This window comes from Callorhinchus milii, unplaced genomic scaffold (genome assembly GCF_018977255.1).
Source record: "Callorhinchus milii isolate IMCB2004 unplaced genomic scaffold, IMCB_Cmil_1.0 Scaffold5, whole genome shotgun sequence".
NCBI lineage: Eukaryota > Metazoa > Chordata > Chondrichthyes > Chimaeriformes > Callorhinchidae > Callorhinchus > Callorhinchus milii.
This window is the reverse complement of record NW_024704746.1, coordinates 24,250,782-24,277,550: the sequence shown is the minus strand read 5'-3', so window position 1 is coordinate 24,277,550 and position 26,769 is coordinate 24,250,782. Positions and strand designations below refer to the sequence as shown.

Here is a 26,769-nt window from a genome sequence, read left to right as displayed (position 1 = left end):
CCACCAGGGATTAAATAAACAGATGTAGCACATTCATCTTTTGGGTTGGGAAATAATAAATATATGATGTGAAGTCTGCGAATGGGAATAAATTGCTTCAGTTGTATTGTGCTACTAATCTTTGCATTTGATGTAGCGCCTTATCAGGTCATTGAGACATTTCAAAGCAATTTACAAGATTTCCTGTAAAGTATAGTGACTGAGCAGGTGAACCCGGTGGCATATTAGTGCACGGAAACATCCACAAGAATAGATATGAAGCGAATGATCAATTTTATCTGTGGGGATTGTTGGCCAGGACATCAGGAGAAACTACTCTCTCATTTCAAACAGTGCCATTTTAACATTACTAACCCAATTTTCTGGCCGCTAAAGGCAAAATGGTTGCTTTCAGTTGTTGAGTCCAATTTGTTCAGGACATGTCCATATGTGGAATTGTTTATGTTATTGATTGAACTAAACGGCCCACAACATATTTCAAACAATCCAAGTGCATGCCATAGTCTGTTACTGCTCAAAACCCTCCTCTCCGGCCTAAGCTTCGGCCACTCTCCTACCCCTCCCTGCCCTCCATCCTCCCCGATCCCAACTCCCAGCTCAGTTCCAAATCCCTGACTGTCCAGCGCTTTGGGACGTCCTCCCGATGTGAAAGGCGCTGTGTAAATGTCATCTTATATTGTATTGTAAAAGCTACCAGTGTTTTAATTGGTTCTGATTCACCTTAAAAGAGGCTGATGTTTGTTTCTTTGTAACGCAGGTCTTTCTGGAGTTTTCCATCCCCCTAAAACTGATCATGAGCACTCTGAAACTTACCAAAATTTACCTGATAAGGTAGGTGGGTCGGGGAGTGGCAGATGGGAACATGGGAGCCTGGATGGTATTGCTTTAGTGGAACATGAAAACAGTAAACATATATAAAAAAATAAATCATTTAATAATATTCCGACTTTAGTGTCGGGAGGATGTCTGTAAAGTGTAGTGACTGTGTATTTTGTAGGCAAATGCAACTCAAAGTGCTTCACAGTATAGTAAAGTGGTTTTGACTGTATTTTATGGATGGAACACAGCAGTCAGCAGTGTCTCACAAACAGCCATGGAAGGAATAACCAATTTTTTTTATCCGGGGGATTGTCGGCCAGGGCACTGGGAGAAACTCCCTTCTCTTTTCAAATGGTGCCGTGGGATCTTTAATGTCCACCTGAACAGGCAGACGGGACCTCGGTTTAATGTCTCATCCAAAGGACGGCGCCTCTGACAATGGAACAGCCCCTCGGCTCTGCATTGGAACATCAGCTTAGACTGTGTGATTCTAAGTCACGCTGTGGGGCTTGAACCCACAACCTTCTGACTCAAGGGTGAGAGTGCTACCACTGAGCCAGGCTGACAAGGCTGGGTGTCCAAAGGAATGAAGTTCAAAAGATTTGGTAGAGATTCTTTGGTACATGATGTGTCCTTTGAAGCAGTGAGGAAATAGAAATGGTTAAGTGTTCTGTATACTGACCCCCAGATAGAAACTCTTTATTTTCAATGAGTGCCTTTTCCTGTTTTAGGAATATTGCGATCTGTGACATCTTCCTGTTAAATCCCGAGGAGTTGTTGAATGTTTGCTCGCTCTTTGTGAGTGCAGTTAAACTGGATAAAGACATTAATCAGGTAACAAAGTGTTGTGCTGTTTCAGTGTAAATCAATGCAGAATGCCTTTAACCCTTAGAATACTGGTAGATTCATAGCAACTCTCGTTACTTCTGTAGCTTCTACAAGTGTCAGAAATCTAGCAAACAGGACAAATTAGATAGTCTGTATTTTCTTATTGATGCCTTTTCAACATGTTCTTAAATTGTCTATTCAAGTAAACTAGCATTTTCAAGTTTTTGTTTGATCACCCGGGTGTCTGACACAAACGGAAACCTATCATCATCCTTAAGAGTCTCCAAACCAAGCTGAGATTTCCATGCATCCCAGTTACCCATGGAAATCCCGGAGAGAGATTGTTAGAATGGAATCCGCTCTCTCTACCTGGAGGGACACATCCTGATTCCCTAATTCCGGAGAGTATTAGGCGCAGTACAGTATTATCATTAAAAGTATTCTCTCTCTCTCCTGGATGCAGGATAAAGGTGGCCTTTATAACAAGCTGTATCTGAGCCTATACTTTGTGCTGTTGGAAATGATCCAGAAGCGAATCTCAGCTCAGAATTACACAGACGTGAAGTTGAAGCAAATCTGGGATTCTCGGTAGGTCTCATCTCTGAATTTGTTGCACCAATAAAACAAAACTGGTTCTTGAAAAGGGCAGTAGAGAGAGGGGTGGGGGTAGGGGAATGGTTCATTAAGTTAAATCTAGAAACTGAGGAATTCTGAGGAATGGCATCCCCTGTTTAGGACATCATAATCTGTCCTTAAAGTGGTAATTCATGGAAATGGCACATGTTTTGGTTGCTTGCCAAGTTTTTCAGACTTTGCTGCCTTTTGTGATTTGTCATTCACAAATTTACAAAGGTTTACATAGACTGTACAGCACAGAAGCAGCCCCTCAGCCCAACCAGCCTGTGTGGGTGTGTATACTCCACACCAGTCACCACCCACTCCTTACCCTCCTATACCCTGCTATTCCCCTCTACTTCATATGACGGTCCAGCTTCCTATTGAATGCATTTATATGTTGGAAGTCAGAATCAGCAAATCAAATGTAATTTGGGGTATATTACTTATCTTGTTTGGGATATTGCTCAATAATTGTGATAGGAACTCTCTCCCTCAGTCCCTCTGCCCCGCCCCCTCCCTCCCTCCCCACCTTCAAATCCCACCTAAAGACCTTCCTTTTTGATCGTGCTTATGGTCACCAACTCCCTCGCTCTCCCCCTGACTCAGAGTCAGACTCCCTCACTGTGAAACGCTCTGAGACGCTACCCTGTGTGAAGGGCGTTGAATAAATACAAGTTGTGTGATTTTTCCCTCTGCTGTGAGGCAATAACCTATTAATATTGTGGTTTTTTTTCTTGTCTTCCATGTGCTCAGGTATGAACAGCCTCGTCAGCTGTTGGCCTCGGAAGCTGTGTTCTTATTTGCCGTCGTGCCGAGGTTCTATACTTACATTGGCAAGGATGCTGGAGTAGCGCGGATTCTAACCCTGGCCACAGGAGACATTAACTTTATCAGTAAACTAATGAGTATTGTGCAGGCCAAAACCTATCAGGAGGTTTGTAGTTTGATTTTACTGGTTTGTTCACTGACTACCATATCCCCTCCTTGGCAAGTCAGACTCCCCCCTGGCTTTTTATGACCCACAAACCTAGAGGTGCAATTTAGTCACCTGGAGAGATATTTTCTTATTTCCCTTTCTTCTTTTGTTCCTGTTTCCTGCCTTTCATTCCTGTTTACCCTCTCTTTCCTAAAGTTCCTAAAATTTCGATTTGCTCACCTTTCCTGTCTGTGAACGCACTCTATAAACGCACAAGTAGCGAAGGTGGCAAGGCGGAGGGACTGGGGGAGAGTGTTCCATAGTTTTAGAGCGTGGTGGCTGAAAGCGCGACCTCTGATGGTGGGGCGGGGGGTGCGAGGGGACGAGCAGGAGCCAGTGCCAGTGCCAGTTGAGTGGAGGCGCTGACCGGGTGGTGGATTGGGGAGTGAGGAGGTCGGAGAGGGAGGGAGGGGCCAGGGAGTGAAGGGATTTGAGCACGTGTGAGGATCTTGAAGTTTAAATCTAGCAACCAGCTCGAGACCCATTGACATAGACCTAGGAATGGGTCATCTTTAGGTCAGTTAGTAACCCCTGGCCAGGCTGAGCAGACTGTAACCACATGTTCGTGCCCACCTGCAACCTGACCCCATTCTCTGGGTAAGTGACGGATGTCAAATAGGCTCACTATCACTCCTTGTCACTCCTGGAAGCTGGCTGACCTCTGGCTGATGTTGGGTTTAAATAAATACCCTTCAGCAGAATGAAAACACCTGATACAGTTCTCGTGTGTTTAAATACTTTTAAAATATTTCACATGTTCAGTTGAGAGTCACCTAAACGATTTGGGGAAACGATTAATTACGGCTGTTTTTTCCAACAAGGTACAAGTCGTTCTCTTGTCAAAGTGTGTCCAGATTGGATTTTTTTTTCTCTCTCTGCTCTACTTCCTGAAACCTTTGGCTCACATTCTCATTCCCCTAACCTTTGTTTACCCACTGGAGCCCCGATGTATCATTATGGTTTTAATTTTCATCTTAATTCCCAGGAAGATATAGAGCTTATCATAGATCATGTCTCCGACTATATCACCCGAAAGGTCTACAAGCACCACCATAACCTGAGGATGAAAACGAGTGACCTCAACTCTGGGCCTCCGTCTTTTGTTCTCATGGTAAGTCAGGGAAACAGATGCACTCAATGTCAGTCCGAATCAATGAACAAGGCACAGTTTTCAGGATGGCAAATTACTGCAGATGCTGGAAATCTGAAATAAAAACAGAAGTGACTGGGAACAGTCAGCAGGTCAGGCAGCATCTATGGAGAGGAAAGTGAGTTAAACTCACGACCTGAAAGGTTAACTCACTTTCCTCTCTCCGTATATGCTGTCTGACCTACTGAGTGATCCCAGCCACTTCTGTTTTTCTTACAGTTTTCAGGATGATGAAGGTACGGTATTCCTTTGCTTTCTTCAGTCGTTCTGCACTGTTTCCAAGACTCTTAAGAAAGCTGCAAAAATAATAGTGATAACTCCACCCGTTTCATTCTGTAGACTGACTAGGTATCCTCTCTCCCCATTACAACTATAATGGGTTCAGGTTTATGTCGAGAATAGTGGACACTTGGGAGTGACTTTGCCAGGATGAGACTTAACATAGGGTTCTTACAGTAATTGTACACAGAAACATTGGTACTTGGAGTGAGTTACAGGCCTCAGTTTAGTGATGAAGTTGAGATGATTCGAGTCTTTCAGAATACCTGGTGGAGATTCACGACATGGATCTAAATAACGCCAGAATAACCAAACCATTGGCTTGTAATGACTCTGATATGCATTATACCTGCGAAACAGCAGTTCACCATGATGTTTGTGTCCTGTAGATATTATATTCTCACTTGTCACTCCTCCCTCTACGAGAAGTTGGCATTGACCGGGTACTGTCCTGCAGATGGCGCCATCGCTATAGTCACTTCTTCAACACCTTTATCTGACATCTGAATGGGAACTGACTCAGTTTGTGGGAAAGGGAAGATAATCGCGGCTTTAACAGAAGCTTCTCTGTCTGTCTGATTTCTGGGAGTGGGTCTGTCATCCACTCACATGTGTCTGGTAGAAGCTCAGCGAGGAAGAGTATTGAGTGCGTCCATAGGGATGTGCAACTGTTTAGACCACCCACCCTCCTGCCCAAGGAGAGCAAGTGACGATACGGGAGGGGAATTGCAACAAAAAGTTACTTGCACCCAATTATTTTCCTGCAGATGGTATTATTGAAGAGTCGGGCTGTTGCAAATGCAATGATTTGTATATAATTCACTCATCGGAGGAAGTTCCACAAAAGGGTATAATTGCTTCTTGTGTTGCAGGCCAGTAAAGCATTACCCCGTAAGCCAGTTTCAAAATCTCTGCATTCCGCTGATCACCTGCACCAAGGGTTAGTCGTTCATATATTTTTCTAAAGGAAAAATGTCATTCAGTGAGCCTTTTTTTAGTAAACAAAATATATATTTATCGATGAAGTATATTGCATTCATAAAGCCCCTCGGGACATCCTCCCGACGTGAAAGGCGCAATAAAGATTATCATTTATTGTTATTGTATATATTTACACTTGCAGTGAAACATTCCTGTGACAGAAAAGAGAAAACGCAACACACGCAATATCGCATACAGTACGGTCTGCACATGACCCGTTTGTACTGTGTGTCTGTCCAATTGGCGAACATTGAGCTAAATGTATGTGTAGAGGTACAACAATTGGGCTTAGAAGATCTGGCCTTTTCAGATCTTCAGTTGCCCAGCGCCTTGGGCTGTCCTCGCGATGTGAAAAGCACTACACAAATGTCATTTTGTATTGTATTTTCACTTATGGCGTTAGAGATTGAATCCAGCCCAAAGTGCAGAAATACCAACCTGCTGATGGATTCAGACTGTATTGTTAATATTTCAGCGTATTTACGATTTGACAAATTCTTAAATTCAATCTTAGTATAATAAATCCTGAAGCCATTAGTAAATCCTAACTCCAGACTGGGAGAATGTACCTCATGAAATAGCTGATTATCTTGTCTCAACTTCTTTATTTGTTGGTTCTATTTTGCTTTGTCGTTTCTTCAGTATAAGGAGTTCTCCATACAGAAAGTCTCCAATGGGAAGTTCTGCTAAGACTCCAGGTACAGGTGAACCAACCAGTGTTATGAGAGCTTGAAAATTTGGAATGAGATTGAGCTGAAAAACTTGACTACAGGATATGGTTGTTTAAAGATATACACATAAGGGAATTCCTGGAACTCTTCCTGGTGTAGACGGGGTAACACAGTTGTTTAAAAGACTCCTTCCACCTTTGGGACTTGAGTTGAAATCCAGTCCAGACTGATGGAATGACGGGCCTTCTCTGCATAGCACTTTACCATAGCAATATTATCCTATTTAAAGAAGTGTCTATTCTTCTGAGCTCTTGCAAATCCTTTGAGAAAAATATTGCCAACTATTATACACTTCAGGATGTCTACACGGGTCTGCCCTTCTCCCAGTGATTTTAAGCATGAGAAAAATCTGTTTGGAATTGAGCCAAGTTCTATTTGTACCCTAGAATTTAGACCACTGGAGGAAAAAATGTTTTCTAAATGTGCTTCCCTAGAAAGCAGGGCCTGACTTAGCCACAGAGACAGACACACAATCTAGTCTGTTACTCACAAACTGCCACTGGGGCTGCTTTCTGTTTTACAGCCTCAGCCCAAACTGGAAACTTGGTACATGGAACTCTCTCACACTGGCCTGTGCCTTTGTCCCTTACCATTTGCTTTTAGATTTATTGTGGATTTTACACGCCAATGAGCTTGTAGCCTCAGTGCACGTCCATCAATTTGCATTTTTATTATTGGGGAAATTTAGGTGAATATAATATAATCCCTGCGTTTGATGTAACACCTTATTACACTGTTGAGCGTCTGAAAGCATTTCACAGAATATATTGTAAAGTGGATTGACTGCATTTTGTGGGTAAAGGCCAAAGGTCACAGTGTAACACATCACCAAAGTTTAAAAGAGAAGGTGCGACAGATGTCCAATGCTGTTTAAGGATCCAAAAGTGTGATACTAACTTTATAATAATAATAATCTTAGATGGTTTTGCCAAAGTCTTAATCAAATGACCAATTTTCACTGTCTGCTTCCACTGTAGCTCATGGGGCTTCTGATTACTCTGTCCAGAATGTAACCAGTTAGCACTTGTTAAGTTGCTTTAATACACCATCAGCAACAATCATTATTATTGGGCACTTCAGTTGGCTTCACCTTAATCCGTGATCACTGAAACCAGAATGTGCCTTCACCTCGATAAACTGTCCAATCATATTTTGTAGATATTTATAAAAAATGTCCATTTTGAAGTGTGTTTCATTTTAATGTTTTTTTTCTCTCTTTCTAACTGTCTTGAAGCTCTAGGAGATTATATTCTTACTGAGCCACAAGTTATGGGCCGTATTACTTGTCTTCCAGAACCATATGTTGCAGAGATCCAAATGGACGCTGTTGTAGGTAACTGTACATATCTTTGTTTACCTCCATTGGGGCTGGATTGATGATACGATGGTCTCAACTGTGCAGAGATGCTATACTTGAGGCTGAGTGCTGTTATACATGCCTCTGGGATCTGGGTTATCCCAGGCTAACGGTGTGAAAGTTACCATTGTACACTCAACGTATTTAATTAGTGTACTTCTGGATTTTTTTTATTGACACAGGTAACAATAGTTGTCTGATTGTCCATCGACTATATAACAGCAAGAAACATTATATCTATGTTGATCTATCTGAAATGGAATGGGATGAATATCTTGGCTGCTGGAAACCGCAAGGTGCCAAAGGAGACAGGTGAACTTGACCAGTGATATTTACTTTTACCTGTGAAACCATTTTCATAATTCTCCATTCTGAATGTTTGGCACACCATGTTTCACTTGCCTTCAAGTGGATGTTAAACTAAGGTCCCATTGCACTATTCACAAAGAGACTGTTTCTCCCAGTGTTCTGACCAATAATCCCCAAATAAAATTGGTCACTTACTTCAAGGCTGTTTGTAGGATATTGCTCTGCGCAAATCAGTTGACACATTTTCCTACAAAATACATCATCACCACACCTTTCAGTGAAGTGCTTTGAAATATTCTCCTGACGTGAAAGCCTATATTATTTGCTAAATCACCTCCCTACCTCTCCAACCTGCCTTACCATCCAACCCACTACCTGTCAACTCCGCTCGACTGACTCCGGCCTTCTGCATGTCCCTTGTACCCTCTGTTCCACCTTCGGTGTCAGCGCTTTCAGCCACTACGCCCCAACACTGTGGAACACTCTTCTTCTATCCCTCCACCTTGCCCCTTCCTCCCCATCTTAAGGTTGTGCCTGAAAATCTTCCTCTTCGACCGTGCCTATGGCCACCTCCCCCCCAGCTCAGCATCGTGCTCTGCCACTGTCAGGTGCTCTGGGACACTATCCTGTGTGAGGGGCGCTGGGTAAATGCAAGTTGGTGTTAATTACAGATTCAACCTTTTTATGGATGGCGTTCTTGCTATATTATGCTATATACTATCTTTGCTTCTTACTGCAGAATTACCCTGACATGTCCTGGAGAAGAATGCGAAGCGGATGAAATCACTGAGTCAAGATATGAAGGTATAAATGACTGAATTTCAACTCTTTCAAGCAGCGTATTAACATCGCTGCTCAAATGAAAAAATGACAACAAAATTAGTTTGTTCAGATCATAGTATTGTGAATCTTGTTAGATTATTCTGAGAGTAAAGAACAAGTGCTGTGTCTGTGGTCCTGTGCAGTTCCTTCATTACATGTTAGTACAGATATCTGCATAATACTTGTATGTGCACAAAGCATCAATAGAAACACAGCTTATTTTGAAGATTTACCACAGCAGCAGTGTCAGCATCAAACCATAGTCAGTCAGTAAGATGCAAATACCCAAGCCTCCTCCTCTATATATCCCACATTAGAGACCCAATCTGCTACACTGGTGTCTACATGCAATGCTTTCTGGCAATGACATGCTGGGAACTGTGCTGGTTTTTAATGGCTTAATCCAGCCAGTTTAATGGCTGCCACAAGCAGCAATGATGGAACCATTCTAGAGTTGGGGGTCTATACAAATGTGGCTGAACACTGCCAGGCGCGGAATGTTACCCGTGTTAATGATCACATTCCACACTCTTCACGCCCCAGAGAGCAATAGATAACACACCCGCACAAAAGTTCTTTGAAAATTAGTTCTTTTAATTTGTAACATCCTGTATATTCTAACAGTTGGATTGGGAGAAGATTCTTTGAGCATAAAAAGCCTATATTCCCTTAATGTCTACTCAGTTCAGAACCCAATGTCAAGCCTATCATATCAATAAAGACTAATTATATTTTTGAATCTGAATAACTAAACTGCCTAACCCACAGTCCTCGTGGCTCAGAGTTGAGATCAGTTACGAAGGGCTTGTTGGACCTCGAGTTCTTTCCTTATTCTCAACGAACGTTATGGTCCATCCAACAAACCATCAAAATAATTTAAGCGGCATGACTACATAACCTTCAATGTTTCTTTAAAAGTATCTAATAACTGAAAGACTAGGGATCTGTTAGGGAGCTACTGGCTGGCATCCAAGGGGTTGGATAACTTCACAAGCTACTCCAGAGGTTTGATGTTGATGGAGATCTTTAATAATGCTAAATAATTTCCTCCTGCACACTGATGACTGAATTAATGAAGGATTGCATATTGCTGTGACTTAGAACACTGCCTCTTCAGCTCTGTAACCCGGGGTAAAATCCCATTTGGACTGAGGAGATAAGTTTGTCTGATTGACAGCTTAACAGCCCAAAGTAAAATCAGTTTCCACATATATTCCTAAAATGAATCCATTTACTACTAAATTCCCAGTCATACTAAAAGGAGCCATTGGAACAAAATTTTATTCCACATCATTGACAGCCCTCGACTTGACATGCACAACTAGTTGCTAACAAGAGCTCGTATTGAATGCAAACGAGTTGTTAAATTTCCTTTTACATTCTACATTTCATAATTATTCTCTTTTTTTGCTGACTTTAAATGCCAGCATTCTTACTAAATGATGAAAACATGTTGGCCAACTTGGGTACCTTTGTTTTTCAGTTGCCAGCACATGTGGTAGACTGAACAGGAACAGAAAGCCAGTAAAACTGTCACCTCCCTTACACGGCACATCCGGAACAGAGGTACGAGGAGGGGGGGAGAGAGGGGGGAGGGAATAAACAAAACTGCCGAGTGAAAAATCTAATCTATTTCAGTTATTAGTCAATCCAAACAGCTCATTTACTTGAAAGAGTTCATATCACCTTGTGGGCTAAGTGTACTTCTCAAATTCTTCAGCCAGACATCGACCAGAGCAGAATTTCTCAGCTATCAGCATCACACAAGCAATCTGTAACTTCTATTCTTTACGTCTTTGTAGACAAGTCTACGGCCTCTCTCGGCATCATTTAGAGACAAGATCGAGAGCAGGATTGATTGGACAGGAAAAGCAGACAGCATCTTAAAGATGGAGTTGTGGATGGTGCCAGAGATGGGGACAACGGCGTACACTTGTGAAGAATCAGTAAGTTGTGCGATCTGTAGAATCAGCCATTTGTTCTGTGTGATTTGTTCAATGAGAAATATATTTCTTCCTTTAAATACAGTTTTTGAGACGTCAGGGACGGCAGTAAAAGCACGGGGTGGTCTCAAGGACAGTCCTTTCATCTTAGCAACTGGGGTGAGAGTCCATCACACCCTGATTGGCTACAAGTCTCTTCTGATCAGAGACTAGTTGGTACATTCTCTCCTTTCACATCTGGAACCCAGGTCAGATCCCACTTAATTGGGATGAAAGTCTCTCTCTGAGTGCTACGAAGAGCTTGGGTTAGTCTGAACTTGTTCCTGGTAGGAACAAATGGTATGGCATTTCACATAAACACAGTTCCCCTTTATCTCTCTCGTGAAAAGTAAATGATCCTAAATAACATACATGAAACTAGAAGGAAAACAGGTCCCAGGGACATTAACCAGAGGCCATGTCCTGAACCTTTGTGGACCTCAAGAAGGAGGCAGTTGGAACTGAGTACAAGAGCCAATCATTAATAATGAATTGCAAGTTCTTTGAACCTGACCTCCATGTCCTTAGGCTATAAAGGTTGGCCTGTTGTATTTACATTAACCACATGATGGATAGGGTCCAAGTCAAAAGGTTAGTTTCTCACTACAGGACATTGCTTCCACCTTTTATCTGAAGCTCTGGTCATGCAAGAGGCCAGATCCCATCACTAACAGTTCCCTATGTTTAACAATTAGTGCCTTAGATGGAAGGACGGGGGTGGGGGGGGGGGCAGTTTCAAATAAAATTATATGATTTTGGCATCAATTGAAAATAGGTAAAGACGTGGAACGGAAAAGCAGTGACCCGTATGTATCCTTCATTTACCTTGATTCTGAATAAACAAAGGCTGCTCATGCTCCCCAACCCACACAGTGACATTTTGAAGCACTGACCTGTATGAGTGCCTTCTAACTCAAAGGTTCTGCAACGTTGATCCTGCTGTGCATCCTATGTATGTTCCACAGGAAGAAGCAGAGGCAGACATTCTGAGTATGGAAGGGGTATCGAAAGCAATGCAGGCAGATGCTCAGTTTGACGATAAGCAGGATGAAGGAACACAAATAGAGATATCAAAATGGTAAGATGCCTCTCTTTTTCTTTGAGGGTGTGAATGTCTTCACCGCTCTGTTTTTCCTCCCCTGGTTTTCTCAAACATGGATGACATGGAAGGCAAAAATGACAGGTGGGCAACATTCTTCTGCCAGTGCGGTTATTTAATGGATAATAATTGGCCTAGTGATTACAGTTATATTGCAAAGTAATGCAAACAAATCTGACTGCTAGCAGGCTAGTGAAGAGTTTAACCCCAGACATTTCAAGATCCTCACACTCCCTACCTCTCTGACCTGCTTACTCCCCAGCCCACTTACCTGATGCCTCCGCTTGACTGGCTCCGGCCTTCTGTTTATCCCTTGTGCCATCCTTTCTACCTTTGATGGCTGCACTTTCAGCCACTATACCCTGAAACTCTAGAACACTCTCGCTCAATCCCTCCGCTTTGCGTCCTCCTTCCACAGCTTCAGGTCACACCTGAAGACCTTACCTCTTTGACTGTGCTTACGGTCACCTCCCCCCAGCTTAGTGTCGGGCTCCGCCACTGTCAAGTGCTCTGGGACGCTGCCCTGTGTGAGGAGCGCTGGGTAAATGCAAGTTGGTGTTGTTGGTAACCTCTAGAAAGCTACTGTAGAAATAGTAGAAATACCATCTCGGAGAGAAATTGGACTTTTCTACAAAAAATCTAGGAAACAAGTTGGAAATAACTGCCATTGTCATTCAGACCATAACATTCTCTGTGCCTCTGTTTCTGCATTCCCTTCACATTACAAAGTGAGAGAGGAGAAATAGCTTCACTTGATACTGATTCATTGCTACGGATGGGACAGATCACCGCTACAGAGATACCAAATGACTGGAACATTTCCACAACATGCCGTAACTTAGAGGTAAGAATTGATGACAACGTGACCTAATTTTATATGGAGAAAAATCTAAATTATAAATGATTCTATTCAATTTATTTTAACAACCTAAAGGATTCTTGTGTATTTCAACTAAATGAAATAGTCATAACAACAAAAACAACAAAATTACATTTGTAGAGTGCCTTTCATGTTGGGAGGACGTCCCAAAGCGCTGGACCATAAATGGTCATTGTTATTCATTCACCTTTTAAATCTTTATTTTCTGACCCATATACAACACCCTATTTTATTCCCTGGTAAAGAGAAAGAGCAGGTACATGGTCCCTGGGATTGGTAGCTCAGTCAATTTTAGTGGCCAAACCAAGATTGGAAACGTGGAAAATGGAGAATTGCCCTCTTTACCTGCTGCCCTGGTGTATCCAAAATTATTGGTTTAAGTTTACTTTTTGTATTCCATGAAATAGCTTGTACTCTATTACATCTTTGGTCACATGTCTCAGTTAGAGGTTTATAGCTTATTAGTTGTTCCTCGTAGCTCACCCCTCTGACAGGGAAGGTTAGTTTTGTGGCTCTCCTCTGCAATGCATGTAAAGAACACAATACAAAGAACACTCATTTAGAAGAAGCCAAATAATATAGTCTAAGCCTTGCATTCATCTAAATTTCGTCCACATATGTACAGTCAATTCACTTTACAGTATATTCTGTGAAGCGCTTTGAGACGTCTCAAAGATGTGATAAAGCGCTACACAAAATACAAGGATTATCATTACTAAGAAAGATACAATGGGAAAGATATGAACTTTTAGAATTTTTTTAGAAAACCTTTCAATGGGAGAATGAGAGCGTCTAATCAACATCAATTTATAAATTCAGGTCAAACATCCTAAAACTGACAACTTGGGAGAAAATTTAGAAACATCAGAGCAAATCAAACAGATGAACAAGGAAGACAGGTAATGTCAATGAGTATTTATTTGGATAGTGTTGGAATACATCCCCCTCCTTTGCAAGCTCTGAACTGGGAGAAATTCCATAGTGAAAGCTTTGAGAAAACGGAGAGATTCATTTTCCAGTACACGGGGCTCAACAAGAGCTTGGGGAATCCTGTTGGCTATCAGCAATGCTCTAATAGTCTCAGCAATCATTGACCTGGCTCCCACGTGAAGCTTAGCACTTGTGAGTCACTCAAAGGTGGGTACCCCCACTCCCCCAGGAACGTTACCCAAGTTTTAAGGGGATGGGGAGAAGCTTGGAAACAGTAAGGGAAAAAACAATTTAAACATAAGTGTTTTGTATCTGGTGTTAGATATTCTAACACTCTGGTGGGGGAATCCAGAACAAGGGGACATCATTTTAAAATTAGAGATTGGCCAATTAGGAGTGAAATCATTCAGATGTAGCCTTGATTAAACGTTTGGCAATCTTTATTTCACCTTGTGCTTTTTCCTGTGCATCATTGTGTGTTGGTAAATAGGCAATTTACACAGAGCTTTGCTGTGCTGTTTCCAAAAGAAAAATACAAGGAGACTGAACAGAAGTGTAAGCGGCTGGAGAGTAGCTCATCCTATCAGGAGAGTCGTATTGAAGGGTGGAAAAGTGGCATTCTAGGAACACCGAGGAAACAAAGATCATCTGTAAAAAGTAAAAAGAGAATTTTAATGATGTCAATTAACCATGTTTTTTGGGGGCGAATTTCATGCTCATCGAGCTGAGGACACCAGTGGTGGAGGAGCCATTTTCAATGTCAATCCTAGAATCTGATTTGCAAAACGTTTTACCGTCACCAAATTCTTCTCTCTGAGGCTCTGACCTCAATCTCCTGCTGGCTGCCGGGTGCCTTCCTTGGCAGAAATACAATTTCACAGAAGTCAGAGCTGAGATCAGTATTCAAGCGGATTTCCAGAGGGTTGTGTCTGACACCTGTCCAAGTTTCACTTCTTTACGATTCCTGTGGTGAATATATCATATTAGACCCTGTTAAGCATCAGGAAGAACACAGGTTGGATGCAACGTAAAGCGCTCTCAAACCAACTTCAAGATCTCTCTCCTCTAACTGGGCCGAAATGAATATGGACATTTTTGAGCTAGTTCCTAGTCATCTGTAACCCAAATTTCCAACAATTTAGCACAAATGACCATAGTCAGAACTTTAATATGTTTGGCTGGGAACTGAAAATACTCCGTTGATAAAGCAGGGCATGCTTTTCAGTGCACTAATATTTACTTGAAATATGTTTTTTGAGTTTTGAATAGTGTTAAGGTAAAGTATGGTAGTGTTAAAGTACGGTAGTGAGTTCCTGGTCTGAATGCTGACTGGAAGGAAAATCAGAACTAAATAATTATAATAATAATCCTTGCATTTGATATAGCGCCTTGAGACGTCTCAACGTGCTTCACAGGATATACTGTAAAGTGTAGTGACTGTATGTTTAGCGGGCAAAATAAAAAATGTATTGATATAATAAAAATATATTAATACATTTGAAATTCTTGCTTGCAGGTGCTGGTTACAAGGTTCAGCACTTCTCATTACAAGATCAGCACCCTCGATGCTTATCAGTTAATAACTGGCTGAAAGACTTCAGCAAGGTTCAGCCTTCAACACGCAAGTGTCGGCCTTCAACAAGCAAGTCAAGGCCATTGCAAACCACGTATTTTCTGCAGCAAAGTGGTTCATATAAAAAGAAACTGCCAACTGGATGTTTACATGGTGAAGCTAACAGACAGCAACTGAAATCAGGTGTGTAAGAAAGTGATCAATTACCCTTTTATGCGGTGTTTGGAGAATCAATGATAGCAGATCTAATGTGTACTTTACGAGCTGTACTAGCTTGTGTTCTAATGACACAAAAAAGGACATGCTCTTAAATTAAAACAACAACAACAACAAGATTCCATTTATAAAGCGCCTTTCACGTCAGGAGGACGTCCCAAGGCGCTGCACAGTTGGGTCATGACCCGAGCATTGGGGGGAAATGGTCAGGGTGAGGGGAGAGAAGGGAGGGAGCGAGGAGGGGGGAAATGGTCAGGGTGAGGGGAGGGAAGGGAGGGAGCGAGGAGGGGGGAAATGGTCAGGGTGAGGGGAGGGAAGGGAGGGAGCGAGGAGGGGAAGAGAGTCGAGAGGGGAGCTGAAGGCACGGTCAAAGAGAAAGGTCTTGAGACCGGCCTTGAAGGAGGAAAGGGAGGAAGCGGCGAAGGCACTGGGGATGGAGTTCCAGAGCCTGGGGGCTGAGAGGCTGAAGGCCCGACCACCGATGGTAGGGCGGTTGGGGCGGGGGACGTGGAGCAGACCAGAGCCATAGGAACGGAGGGTACGGGCAGGTAGGTAGGGGGATAGTAGGTCGGAGAGGTAGGAGGGAGCAAGGCCGTGAATGGCCTTGTAGGTGAGGATGAGGATCTTGAAGTCAATCCTCTGGGGGATGGGGAGCCAGTGGAGGCGAGCGAGGGTGGGAGTGATGTGGTCCCGAAGCCTGGTGCGGGACAGTATACGAGCTGCAGAGTTCTGAATGACCTGCAGCTTGTGGAGGGAGGTGGCGGGAAGGCCGGCGAGGAGAGAGTTCCCATAGTCCAGCCTTGAGGTGACAAAGGCGTGGACCAGGGTTTCAGCGGCGTGAGGGGTGAGGTAATGCCGTAGTCTGGCGATGTTCCGGAGGAAATTAGGAACCTTCTAAATAGTGACATCTTGTGCACAATTATAAAACATGATGCTGGATCCATTAAAATGTTCAAGACTGAGATGGATAGATGTTTGTTAGGTCAGGGTATCAAGGGATATGGGGCAAAGGCGGATTATTGGAGCTAAGGTACAGATCAGCCATGATCTAATAGAATGGCAGAACAGGCTCCAGTGGCTGAATGGCTGCCTCCTGTTCCTATGTTCCGGTACGTAGGTCCAGTGGTTGTGGCCAAGAGCGTGAAGATATTAAGAAACAGCTTGGTGCAGAAATGGAAGTTGTGTGGGTTGGCTGGATTGAAGAGCCAAAAAGGTTTTTTTCATCCAAAGCTTTCTTGTGACACCACAACATCTCACCAGTTCTGGCCCAGGCTCCACTGGCTCTCCATCACCGAATGGATCGACTTCAAGGTCCTCACACTCGTGTTCAAATCCATTCACTCCCTGGCACTTCCCTCCCTCTCCGATCTCCTGACTCCCCACTCCACTACCCAGCGCCTCCGCTTGACTGGCACCGGCTCCTGCTTGTCCCTCACATCCTCCGCCCCACCATCGGAGGTTGCACTTTCAGTCACTACGCCCCGAAATGTTGGAACTCTCTCCCTCAATCCCTCTGCCTTGCCCCTCTTTCCCCTTTTTCAAATCCTGCCTGGAAACCTTCCTCTTCGACTGTGCTTACGGCCACCCCCCCCCCCCCCACCACTCGGAGTCAGGCTCGGCCACTGCTAAGCGCTCTGAGACACAACCCTGCGTGGAGGGCGCGGTGTAAGTGCAAGTTGTTGTTGTTGGAACCTACATGCTAATAAGGAAAGCTTTGGAAGGTCGCTTTCCTTGACTGATCAGTGTTACCTTGCACTATTTTCAGCATGGGCTCAGAAGAAACAAATCAAGTGCATCTTGCTTTCGATGGACATGGCCCAGCCTTCTTTACAGCATGATAAGCCTGAAATGTCAGCATTCTCCAGACAAAATGTCAATCATAATGGCTTTCTTGTGCACGTATTGAAATCCTTGATACCAAAAGACAGCAAATGAATTTGGTCTTGTGGGTAATTTTTATGACAGGTTTTTATTGACAGCATTTAGTTTTACATAGATTCCATTTCTCTACAGTGAATAATTTGTTTTCCATCAAATTATATTCACTCATTTTAAACTCATAGTAAAATATAAATTGGGATTTTATGTTGGACTAACTTTTCCACTGTGATTGCTTTGAACCTGCTGTAAGCAGAGCCCCTTTGTTATGATGTGTGGTATTGAACATCTTTCCAGTATATTTTTCCAGGCAAAAGTAAATTGCACAAACCAAAAAAAAAACATTCCAGCCCAGTGATAAATTCATTAAATAAAAATAATGAAGTACAACAACTTGCATTTATATAGCGCCCTTTATACAGGGCAGCGTCTCGGAGAACTTAACAGTGGCAGAGCCAGGGGAGGGAAGAAGTGACCATAAGAAATACATCACAGTTATCTATATATGTAGAGTTATATTATTAACAGTCTGCCAAGTAGAAAATTCTTGCAACAAAATAAAATTAATGTTAGAATTTTATCACGCTGTTTGTAGTTTATTTTAGGAACACTGTAGTTTTACCCCCTGGACTGGTAAGGACAGTGGAGTGAGATGTATACGAAATTTGGTAAAATATTAAAATCAGTCCAAACACAGAGACTCAAAGGCTAAAGTTTAATATAAATGATTCTCTTTGTGGCACTTTGACCTTTTGAGACATCGGTATAAGGAAACTAAAGTTTTTTTAATTAGTGCAAAGTTCTGGCTAAAGCAGAAGGTTTGAAATAATAGGAAGTTCATAACATCAACGTGTGTAATAATGAGAAGATTGCATTAGAATTTGCAATGATATTTTGTAAACTTGTTGATTGTCACTGAACGTTTGACACACAATTGACACAGTAATTTAAAGTTAAGTATTCCACTTAGCAACATGAATAGATGGGATAAACCAGGAAAGAATTCATATAGCATGATTCAATATGCAATGGGAAACAATACAATTTGAAAAAAAACTATTGCTGGCTCCATATATATATAGAGAGAGAGAGAGAGAGAGGGGGAGCAGGTAGCCATAAATGACGAGCCTGGTTGTAAATGTGTATGAGCAGAACTTGGGTTTGACCTACAAAGATTTCAATGAATAGAAATCTATGATCGACTCACCCTTCCAGTTGTGCACTCATTCCATTAATTTTAACTGTCCAGGAAATGTTATTGAAAAGTCAACTTCCATCAACAGACAGAGGCCAGCAGTGGATTTAAAGAGCTAACTTAGAGAAGCTGCCACCACATATTGCTGTGACACAGAACAGTTGTGGGCCTCAGATTGACTTTCTCATATATTTGTACTCCAATGGATCCCCACAAAATATAACCGTGCCTCCACAAAGTACAGAGATGCAGCTTCAACCGCATTCTAAAAAGTGCCAGAGCAAGTGAGGAGGGGACCACAACTGCGGTGTCTTTGTGAAGCAAACACGACCACCACAAGAATTACAGGGGAACTGAGCAAACAATTCTTAACAAAGAGATCATTGGTCTGTTACAATTCTCTGCCACAGACCGTTGTTGAACTTCTTGTAAAAGGGGATTGCCTTCAGCCTCTCTGCCCCCACTTTTTGGAACTCAATCCCATAGTCAAATATGCTACATCCATAGTATTGCCCTGATCTACATTTAGTTACTACTTCAAAGAACTCTGTTAAATTGGTTAAGCACTATCTGCCCTTGACCAATCCATGCTGACTGTCCCTGATTAACCCATGCCTATCTATGAACTTGCTTACCTGATCCCTTTTGTTTGACAACAGACAATACAGTATTAAAGCTTGTCGGGAGTGAGCAGGAGCGAACGAGATACGACTCGAAAGTTCATTTGGAGAAAACATCAGCAGAGAGTTGCTAGGTTGAATGGTCTTTTACTGTCCTGTAACATTCTATGATTTAATAATAATAATAATCCTTGCATTTGATATATAGCGCTTTTCATGTTTTCTAGACGTCTCAAAGCGCTTCACAGAATATACTGTAAAGTGAATTGACTGTACATATGTGGACGAAATTTAGATGAATGCAAGGCTTATATGGGGGGGAAAACCCTGAATAGTATATCCAAGATAATATACCTCTTGTAGCAGGCCCCCTGCCTGAGAGTTCATATGTTAAATGTACTTAAATACCCAAAGGAAGCAATGTATCACCTTGTCAGTTAATTGCCACTATAGTCTGGGTTAGTAACAATGAAAATCTTACATAGTTGAACACAAGATTGATAATTATTGGGGTATGAAACGCAAGTAATCATAGAATCCCAATTTACCAAATAATTTCCTATTTACAACTATTACATTTAGATCCTGAGAATGATTAATGCATTTATCGTGAAATTTTATATCTGAATCAGTATTTCTTTCAAACTGGGAATAAATACAGGCCAGAGCTGACTGGATCATTCATTCAGCAATTCCGTCTAAAATAATTATGGAAAGTTGCTGAACAATGAGCAGACTTTGTAAAACATATCCTGCTGTCCCCAGGTGAGATTTGAACTCAAATTGGTTATGTTCCAAGATGTATTGGTGTGTATGCTTCCTGGTCCCTAGTCTCTATTTGTGAAACTCAGATTCCTTCTGAAGAAACACCGCTAAGTAGGTCTTAATATTGATGTATAAGCAGCTCCTCCTAGGTTCTGTTTGGCCAGTTTACAATTCATCTAAAATGATAGATCATAAACCATATTCCCCATGTAGAGTATTAGAGTGCCTACAAAACACTGATTAATGGCAAGACACGCAATATATAGCCAACTCCACCTTTCCTGAACTCATTTAGATACAATAATAATAATCCTTGTATTTGATGCTGTGCCTTATCACGTGTCAAAGCGCTTCACGGAATATACTGTAAAGTGAATTGTCTGTATATGTTGTGGGTGAGATATAGGTGGGGTGCTGTGGCATGACAGATCAGAGCTGAAGAAAAACAAGGATATTTTGCAAGGACATTTGCTCCTTCTCACCACTAAGAAAAGTGACTTTGAGTATTCAGAAGATCTCCAATCTCCCACAAGCAATTATGCCAGAAACCTATTGATGGTATTGCACAAACTAATAGATTTCCTGAAAGGTCCTGCAGGAAATCCATCTGGACCTAAGGTGCTCTAGATATGTGGAACCCTTGGTTAGTTCCAAGGACATTTTTGAGTTGAACAGGGTGCTTTCAGTTCCTCAGCTTACTAGGAAAAGTAGTATTTTCTCTGAGAACATTCCAATTGTAACAAAACATTTTGATTTGAAAATACTTTACAGAAAATTCATTTCCCTTCTGTATGAACTCTAACCTTCCTGTCTTTGTGTAGATGTGCCAGATGGCACTACAATGATCACTTGGAAGATCATAACATATCTCAGAACACTTAACTCATAATGTACTGTTTAGGGCCAAATTAATACATTACAGAGTCAAGCCACCTGCAATGTTAGAGGTTATAGTAATTTAAAGAGCAACTAATACCAGCAGAAGCACATTGGCGACAGTAACTGATTCGAGACCCTACATTAACAGTTTCTTATGAAATGTTTATATTTTTCACTATCTTTCTCTTTACTTTGCAGAATAAATGAATGGATAACATAAGGTACAAATACTGTATGTTGATCATCTTTGGTAAGACATCTGGAGGAATTCTGTTCCAAAATAATCTTCAGCAAAAGAATTAAATTTCTTGGCACATCTATTTTGTATTCAGTCGAGATCTAAACTTTACTTGTAAGAAGTTAAATATTCTGGATTTTTTAAACTTCCCATCCCTAAATATCAAATACAAATATTTTATTTGTACACTCTTTCATGGCCAACATCCACCTAACGTCCAAGAAATCTTTTCATCATAACACTGTCACCATTATAACACTGTCTTTTTTTATTATTACAATTTTGACATTCTAAAACTATTGTTAAAAAAATCGGCTGAACTTTTTTGTTTCCCTAAGTAGGATTACCTGTTGGGATGACACCCAACTCTATCTCTCTGCCTCTACCCTCAATCCCAGGACCACTGCTGTCCCGACAGACTGCCTGTCAGACATCAAATCCTGGATGAGAGCCAACTTTCTACAGTTGAACATCGGCAAGACTGAGGCTCTCTTGATTGGCATGTGCCTCCGCACCTCAGGCACTGGCAGCATCAGCATTCAAGGATGCACACTGCATCTCACCAAGCCAGTCAGGAACTTGTTCGACCCTCAACTGTCCTTTCTCCCCCACATCCGTGCCATGATCTGCTCTGCCTTCCCCCACCTCTACAACATTACCTGACTCGGCCACTGCCTCACCCCTCAGGCCGCTGAAACCCTCATACATGCCTTCATTACAATCAGGCTCGACTATGTCAATGCCCTGCCTGTCGACCTTCTCAACTCTTCCCTTCTAAACTGCAGATCATCCAGAACTCTGCAGCTCGTGTCCTCCACTGCACCAGGCTCTGTGACCCCATTATACCCATCCTCGCCCGGCTCCACTGGCTCCCCATACATTAGAGGAATGAGTTTAAAATTCTCATCCTCACCTTCAAGGCCCTCCATGGCCTTGCCCCCTCCTACCTCTCTGACCTGATAACCCCTTATCAACCTGTCCGCTCCCTCCGTTCAGCAGGCTCTGTCCTGCTCCATGTCCTCCGCCTGGCCCGCCCCAACATTGGCGGTTGAGCCTTCAGCCTCTATGCCCCCACCCTCTGGAACTCCATTCCACATTCTCTTCACCTCGCTCCCGCCCTTGCCTCCTTCAAGGCACGCCTCAAGACCCTCCTCTTTGACTGTGCCTTCGACCACCCTTCTACTCTCTCCGCCCTCCCTGATCCCACCCCCACTCGGGTCCTAATTCCTGACTGTCCAGTGCCTTGGACATCCCCCTGACACGGAAGGCGCTTTACAAGTGTAATTTTGCATTGTATTGTACCTCACCATCTGCACATCAGTGGTATGTATACACACACACACACACACAGCTGGATTACCAAATGAACTCCTTGCATGACATTGTGTTTGAATGTAAGCCTCTACAAAGAGAGGTGATGTAATATGTTTGGAACATTCCTCTTGGACAAATTTCTTCCTTCAATGAGGTGTGGATTTATCAACAATGTCTACTTGTCCACCTTTGATGCAGTCTTTCGTTGTTAGTTGATCGGTGGATCTCTTTTCCAGGGGTAATAATCCCTTAAAAAAAAATTGGGCCACTGAATCCACGACTGTTTGTGGGACTTTGCTGTGCGCAATTGGCTGCTGCGTTTTGCCCACAAATATACGGTCAATTCACCTTACAGTATAGTCTGTGAAATGCTTTGAGTCGTCTCAACGACGTGATAAGGCGCTATATCAAATGCAAGGATTATTATTATTATAAAAGAAATATATCTCAAAAAAGTCTTCCTGAAGGCACTTCACCAGCAATATAAAAGACTAAGATTGGCTTAAGACGCAGTTAAAATGAATTGAGGCATTGAGAACAAGGAACGGTTTATTCCAATAATCCGTGCACTTTAATACACTTTCTCACCAAGATGAACAAATGTATGCTCTGTACTTGGATGTTTCCCTTGGCTCAACCATCTTTAAAACTAATAGAGAGTTTTTACTTGAAGGCTTCTGATTCTAAATGTTTATTTAACTAATTCTTCTTTTCCTTTTCACTTTTGTGTTGCTTTGAAACTTCTTTCATAGCCTGAAAAAATTCCATTCTTATTTTTTGTACAGATGGCGGCAATCAACATCTTGTGCTGATGGAAGGCCAAATTCTAAATTACATACAAATCACCGTATAAACCAGATTTATCCAATATAGGACAGTACAGCACAAATATGAATAATAGTGTCAAATTGTAAAACGTTTTTTCTACAAATCAGCAGTGTTACCAGGTGTGAAAGCTTCAGTACTCCAATAGAAGGAACAGATTACAAAACTATAATCCCTTCATTTACTTTTAAGGTCATGTTGGGATACTCTTAAGCGTGGGTGATGGGTTTACGCATATGTCAGACACCTGGCTGACCAATAAAAAAATGTTCTCAAATCAAATCCTGGAAACGTGATACCTTACACACAGGGTATCAGTGATGGGGAACTCTTTGAATATGTTATGTGCATTATACGCAAATGTTAGTTTTGACATTTTCAGCAATGTCCCCCTGGACTGTGTGCAAGAGCGGCCTCAAGGGTGACTTACTTTGGCCTCCACTCTTCCGGGACAAAGCTATTTGGAGCAGATAAATGCCTCTCGTCTCCCTTCCCCACACCCAGATGATCTGTTGATCTCTGCAATTTTGGAAAGTTTGAGATTTTATAAAATCGCTTAACTTGGATATTTTACTGCAATCAAAGACTTCCATCGCCTCAGTCAGCGTTGTATTTAGATGTGTGTCTCAGAAGTGAAATGAACAGTATTCCAACCAGTTGTAGCATCCGGCCCTCTATTATAATTTCAAAAAGTGGATTGAGATATTTTCACAAAACAATTTAGATTCAGACACTTTAAATGTTAGTGCTTGTGCCCAACAGAAAGGAATATTCTACCTTGTGAACTGCTGCACCAAGGAATTTAGAATTTAGATGCACTGGCCTAGTTAAAATATGATTTATGTCTAGCCTGGGAATCTCAATGTGGTTTGTGTTTAACAGTATAGTATTCCCATAACAGATGATAGCTGCTGCTGCTACCAAGTGTTGTGTTGACTTCTCTCTTTGGAATCTCACTGATTGTTTTTAAAGGTTCCATGTGGTTTATATAGCAGTTCAGCACAGCCTGCACTAGTGTGTGTCAGCAGTCATTCACAGCCAGATTGGAGCGGCGAGCATTCACAGATGGAAATGTAATTAGGACACTGTCTAAAAGAGCATGATGTCATTCTGTGCTACTTAAGTATGCTTTTCCTGTTCGGCGTCTGCTTCTTTCAAAACCGTTTTCTTTCACAAGACTGTATCACGAAACAATCAAGATGTGCGGTACGTTGGCAATGCAGAGTTGGCACGACAGAGTGGCGCGAGCATCCAGTACGTTGAGGCTCACAAGGATAAAGGATGGGACAGGCCCTCCACCCCCCCACCAAGGGGAGCTAGTGAGTCCAGGTGGGGAGATCAGACCACGTCCAGCGTCTGGTCATGGCTTGCTCAACAGAAACATGGGCAGAGTCCCAGAGGCTTGTTGCCCACATGATTGCTTGATCATGGATGAAAATAACAGGCAAATTGAAGGTAAACTAGAAGGTGTTTTAACACAAAAAAAGCTTATTGTAAGCCACCTTATTAAAGATTTAAGATTCTAAGCACTTTATAGCCACTTTTGATGAGGTTGACGTAGAGAAATCATCTGCACATTAACCGTGGTTCCCTGCATCATATGCACATACTGTAAATTAAAAGTTAAATCCACGTCTATGCCCTTTATTCTGAATTGAAGTGTGGATCTTAAGAAGCACTTCAATTAAACGTTGTGCTTGCACTTCACATGTACTCAAAGGAAGGAGGCACATATATTTTGGTGCACATGCAGCTCCAGAGACAGATTGGCATATATCCCACAGGCGTTTTACTCCTATGCTTGCGATGGACAGGATTGAGGTAAATTCTGCAAATTCTGTAAATTCTGCAAAGACCTCACTGCAAACAAGCAAGCTTACATGTTTCAGGTGATCACTACTTGCCTCGTGGCTATCCAGGTATGTATATGGGGACGTGAGACCAGTTATGGTACTTAATAGTCCTGAGGATTTCTGTCTAGGATGGTTGGAGCTAGATACATGACCAGTACAACAACAAAAAAAATTACATTTGTATAGCGCCTTTCACATCTGTACCCTTGGACTATGGCCCCCCGGACTATGCTCTCCCCCACCCCCCACCCCAGTACACGTCTGTCAGACTGGAATAGTTGTGTGAAATGAGAAATATGAATTGGGTATTAGGGCAGCAATGAACTCTAGATCCAAAGAGGCCTTGGGTAAGAGATATTCTTTTTCTATCCTTTTTGATGTGACTTATTATTAAGGAAGGTTAAATCCAGTTAGGGAGCAAACTCACTCTGAGGCACAACCTGGGGTCAACGCTGTCCTACACTTTATACAAAAATAGAGGTGGCGGATTAATACAGTATGTTCTCTCGGTGTGATGTTTGAATTTTAATTGGGGATAGCAAGAATGTATTGTAGAAAATTATTTATATGGTGATTTATCTGCTGTAATTTCTTGGACCGCTGGGTACAGAGCTTACTGAAGCAAGCCCGAATGAAAATGTATGTTATGGTAGGTTTAGTATGTTATGCTCAGCCTCACATAGGCATGCAGACAGGATTGGTATGCAACCGTTGAAAGCACAATGGGAATTTTGACTCTGTGCTGTAATCGAATACGGCTTTTAATTTAAGGGTGCAGTCTGGCTGCTGATTTAGAATTCATTACAGGGTTGGTGTATTCTTACTGAATTACCAACCTATTTTAAACGTTATAAGAGGGGAATTATTTACAAACCTTAGGCAAGTTTCCTTACTCCACGCCCCTGTTTACCCAGCAGTAAGTAGGAACCTGGTTATTAGTTGTTTGGCGGATCGCTTTTCCAGGGATAATAATCCCTTCAAGAAAACATAAAAATAATAATACCTTAGTCCTCAATCCATGTCCGTTTGTTGGACACTGCTGTGCACAATTGGCTGGCGCGTTTCGCCTACAAAATAGTCACTGAACTTTACAATATTCTGTGAAGCGCTTTTAGAAGTCTTCAAGACGTAATAATATAACCTATACTACATGCTACAACACTTTCTGATATACTATACCATTAATGCTCACTATAACTCTCTGATATATCTATCATGTTACAGAAGTCCAATATGCCCCTGATTCTATTGTATATATCCAGCCTCTTTTCCTTCCCCTCCATCTCCCTCATTTTCTCCCCCCCTTTTCCACTTCCTCTTCTCCCTTTATCCCCCCCCCCCTTCCCCCTTCTCCACTCCCCCCCCCGCCCTTCCATCCTCACAAAACACAAACAAAAACTGCAGTGTGTGATTTTCAGATCCAGACCACCCACGAAGTAGCAGGCTCTGGCAGAGATAGCCTTAACACTTACCATCCTGAAGCCATTCCATGCACTGAGGGGTGCTCCCAAAACTGCCCACCATTAGCCCTAAAACAAATAACTATCCAACTCGCTCCATTTTTATGTTGCCATCAAACCCAGACACACATCTAAATCACACATCTACAATCTCTACCAAGGTGTAATTCTTAAAGAGGAGGTGTCACCAGA

General features: G+C 42.2%; 1 protein-coding gene across 5 annotated transcripts; it reads left to right on the top strand.

Moving 5' to 3' along the window:
* Positions 1-2,132: 2,132 nt before the first annotated feature.
* Positions 2,133-23,479, top strand: LOC103182798. Of its 5 annotated transcripts, none has more exons than XM_042335905.1 (17): positions 2,133-2,235; positions 3,019-3,199; positions 4,227-4,352; positions 5,543-5,610; positions 6,294-6,349; positions 7,617-7,715; positions 7,922-8,051; positions 8,788-8,852; positions 10,354-10,436; positions 10,673-10,816; positions 11,818-11,930; positions 12,681-12,795; positions 13,651-13,730; positions 14,252-14,418; positions 15,278-15,517; positions 19,283-19,377; positions 21,086-21,207. In XM_042335905.1, the coding sequence occupies exons 1-16, from the start codon at positions 2,168-2,170 to the stop codon at positions 19,375-19,377; spliced, it is 1,830 nt and encodes a 609-aa protein (XP_042191839.1). In that variant the 5' UTR covers positions 2,133-2,167; the 3' UTR covers positions 21,086-21,207. The 5 variants fall into 5 exon arrangements, with proteins under 5 accessions (XP_042191839.1, XP_042191838.1, XP_007898131.2 ...); XM_042335904.1 differs by lacking the exon at positions 21,086-21,207 and adding an exon at positions 17,316-17,495; XM_007899940.2 differs by lacking the exons at positions 19,283-19,377; positions 21,086-21,207 and adding an exon at positions 23,225-23,479.
* Positions 23,480-26,769: the final 3,290 nt, after the last annotated feature.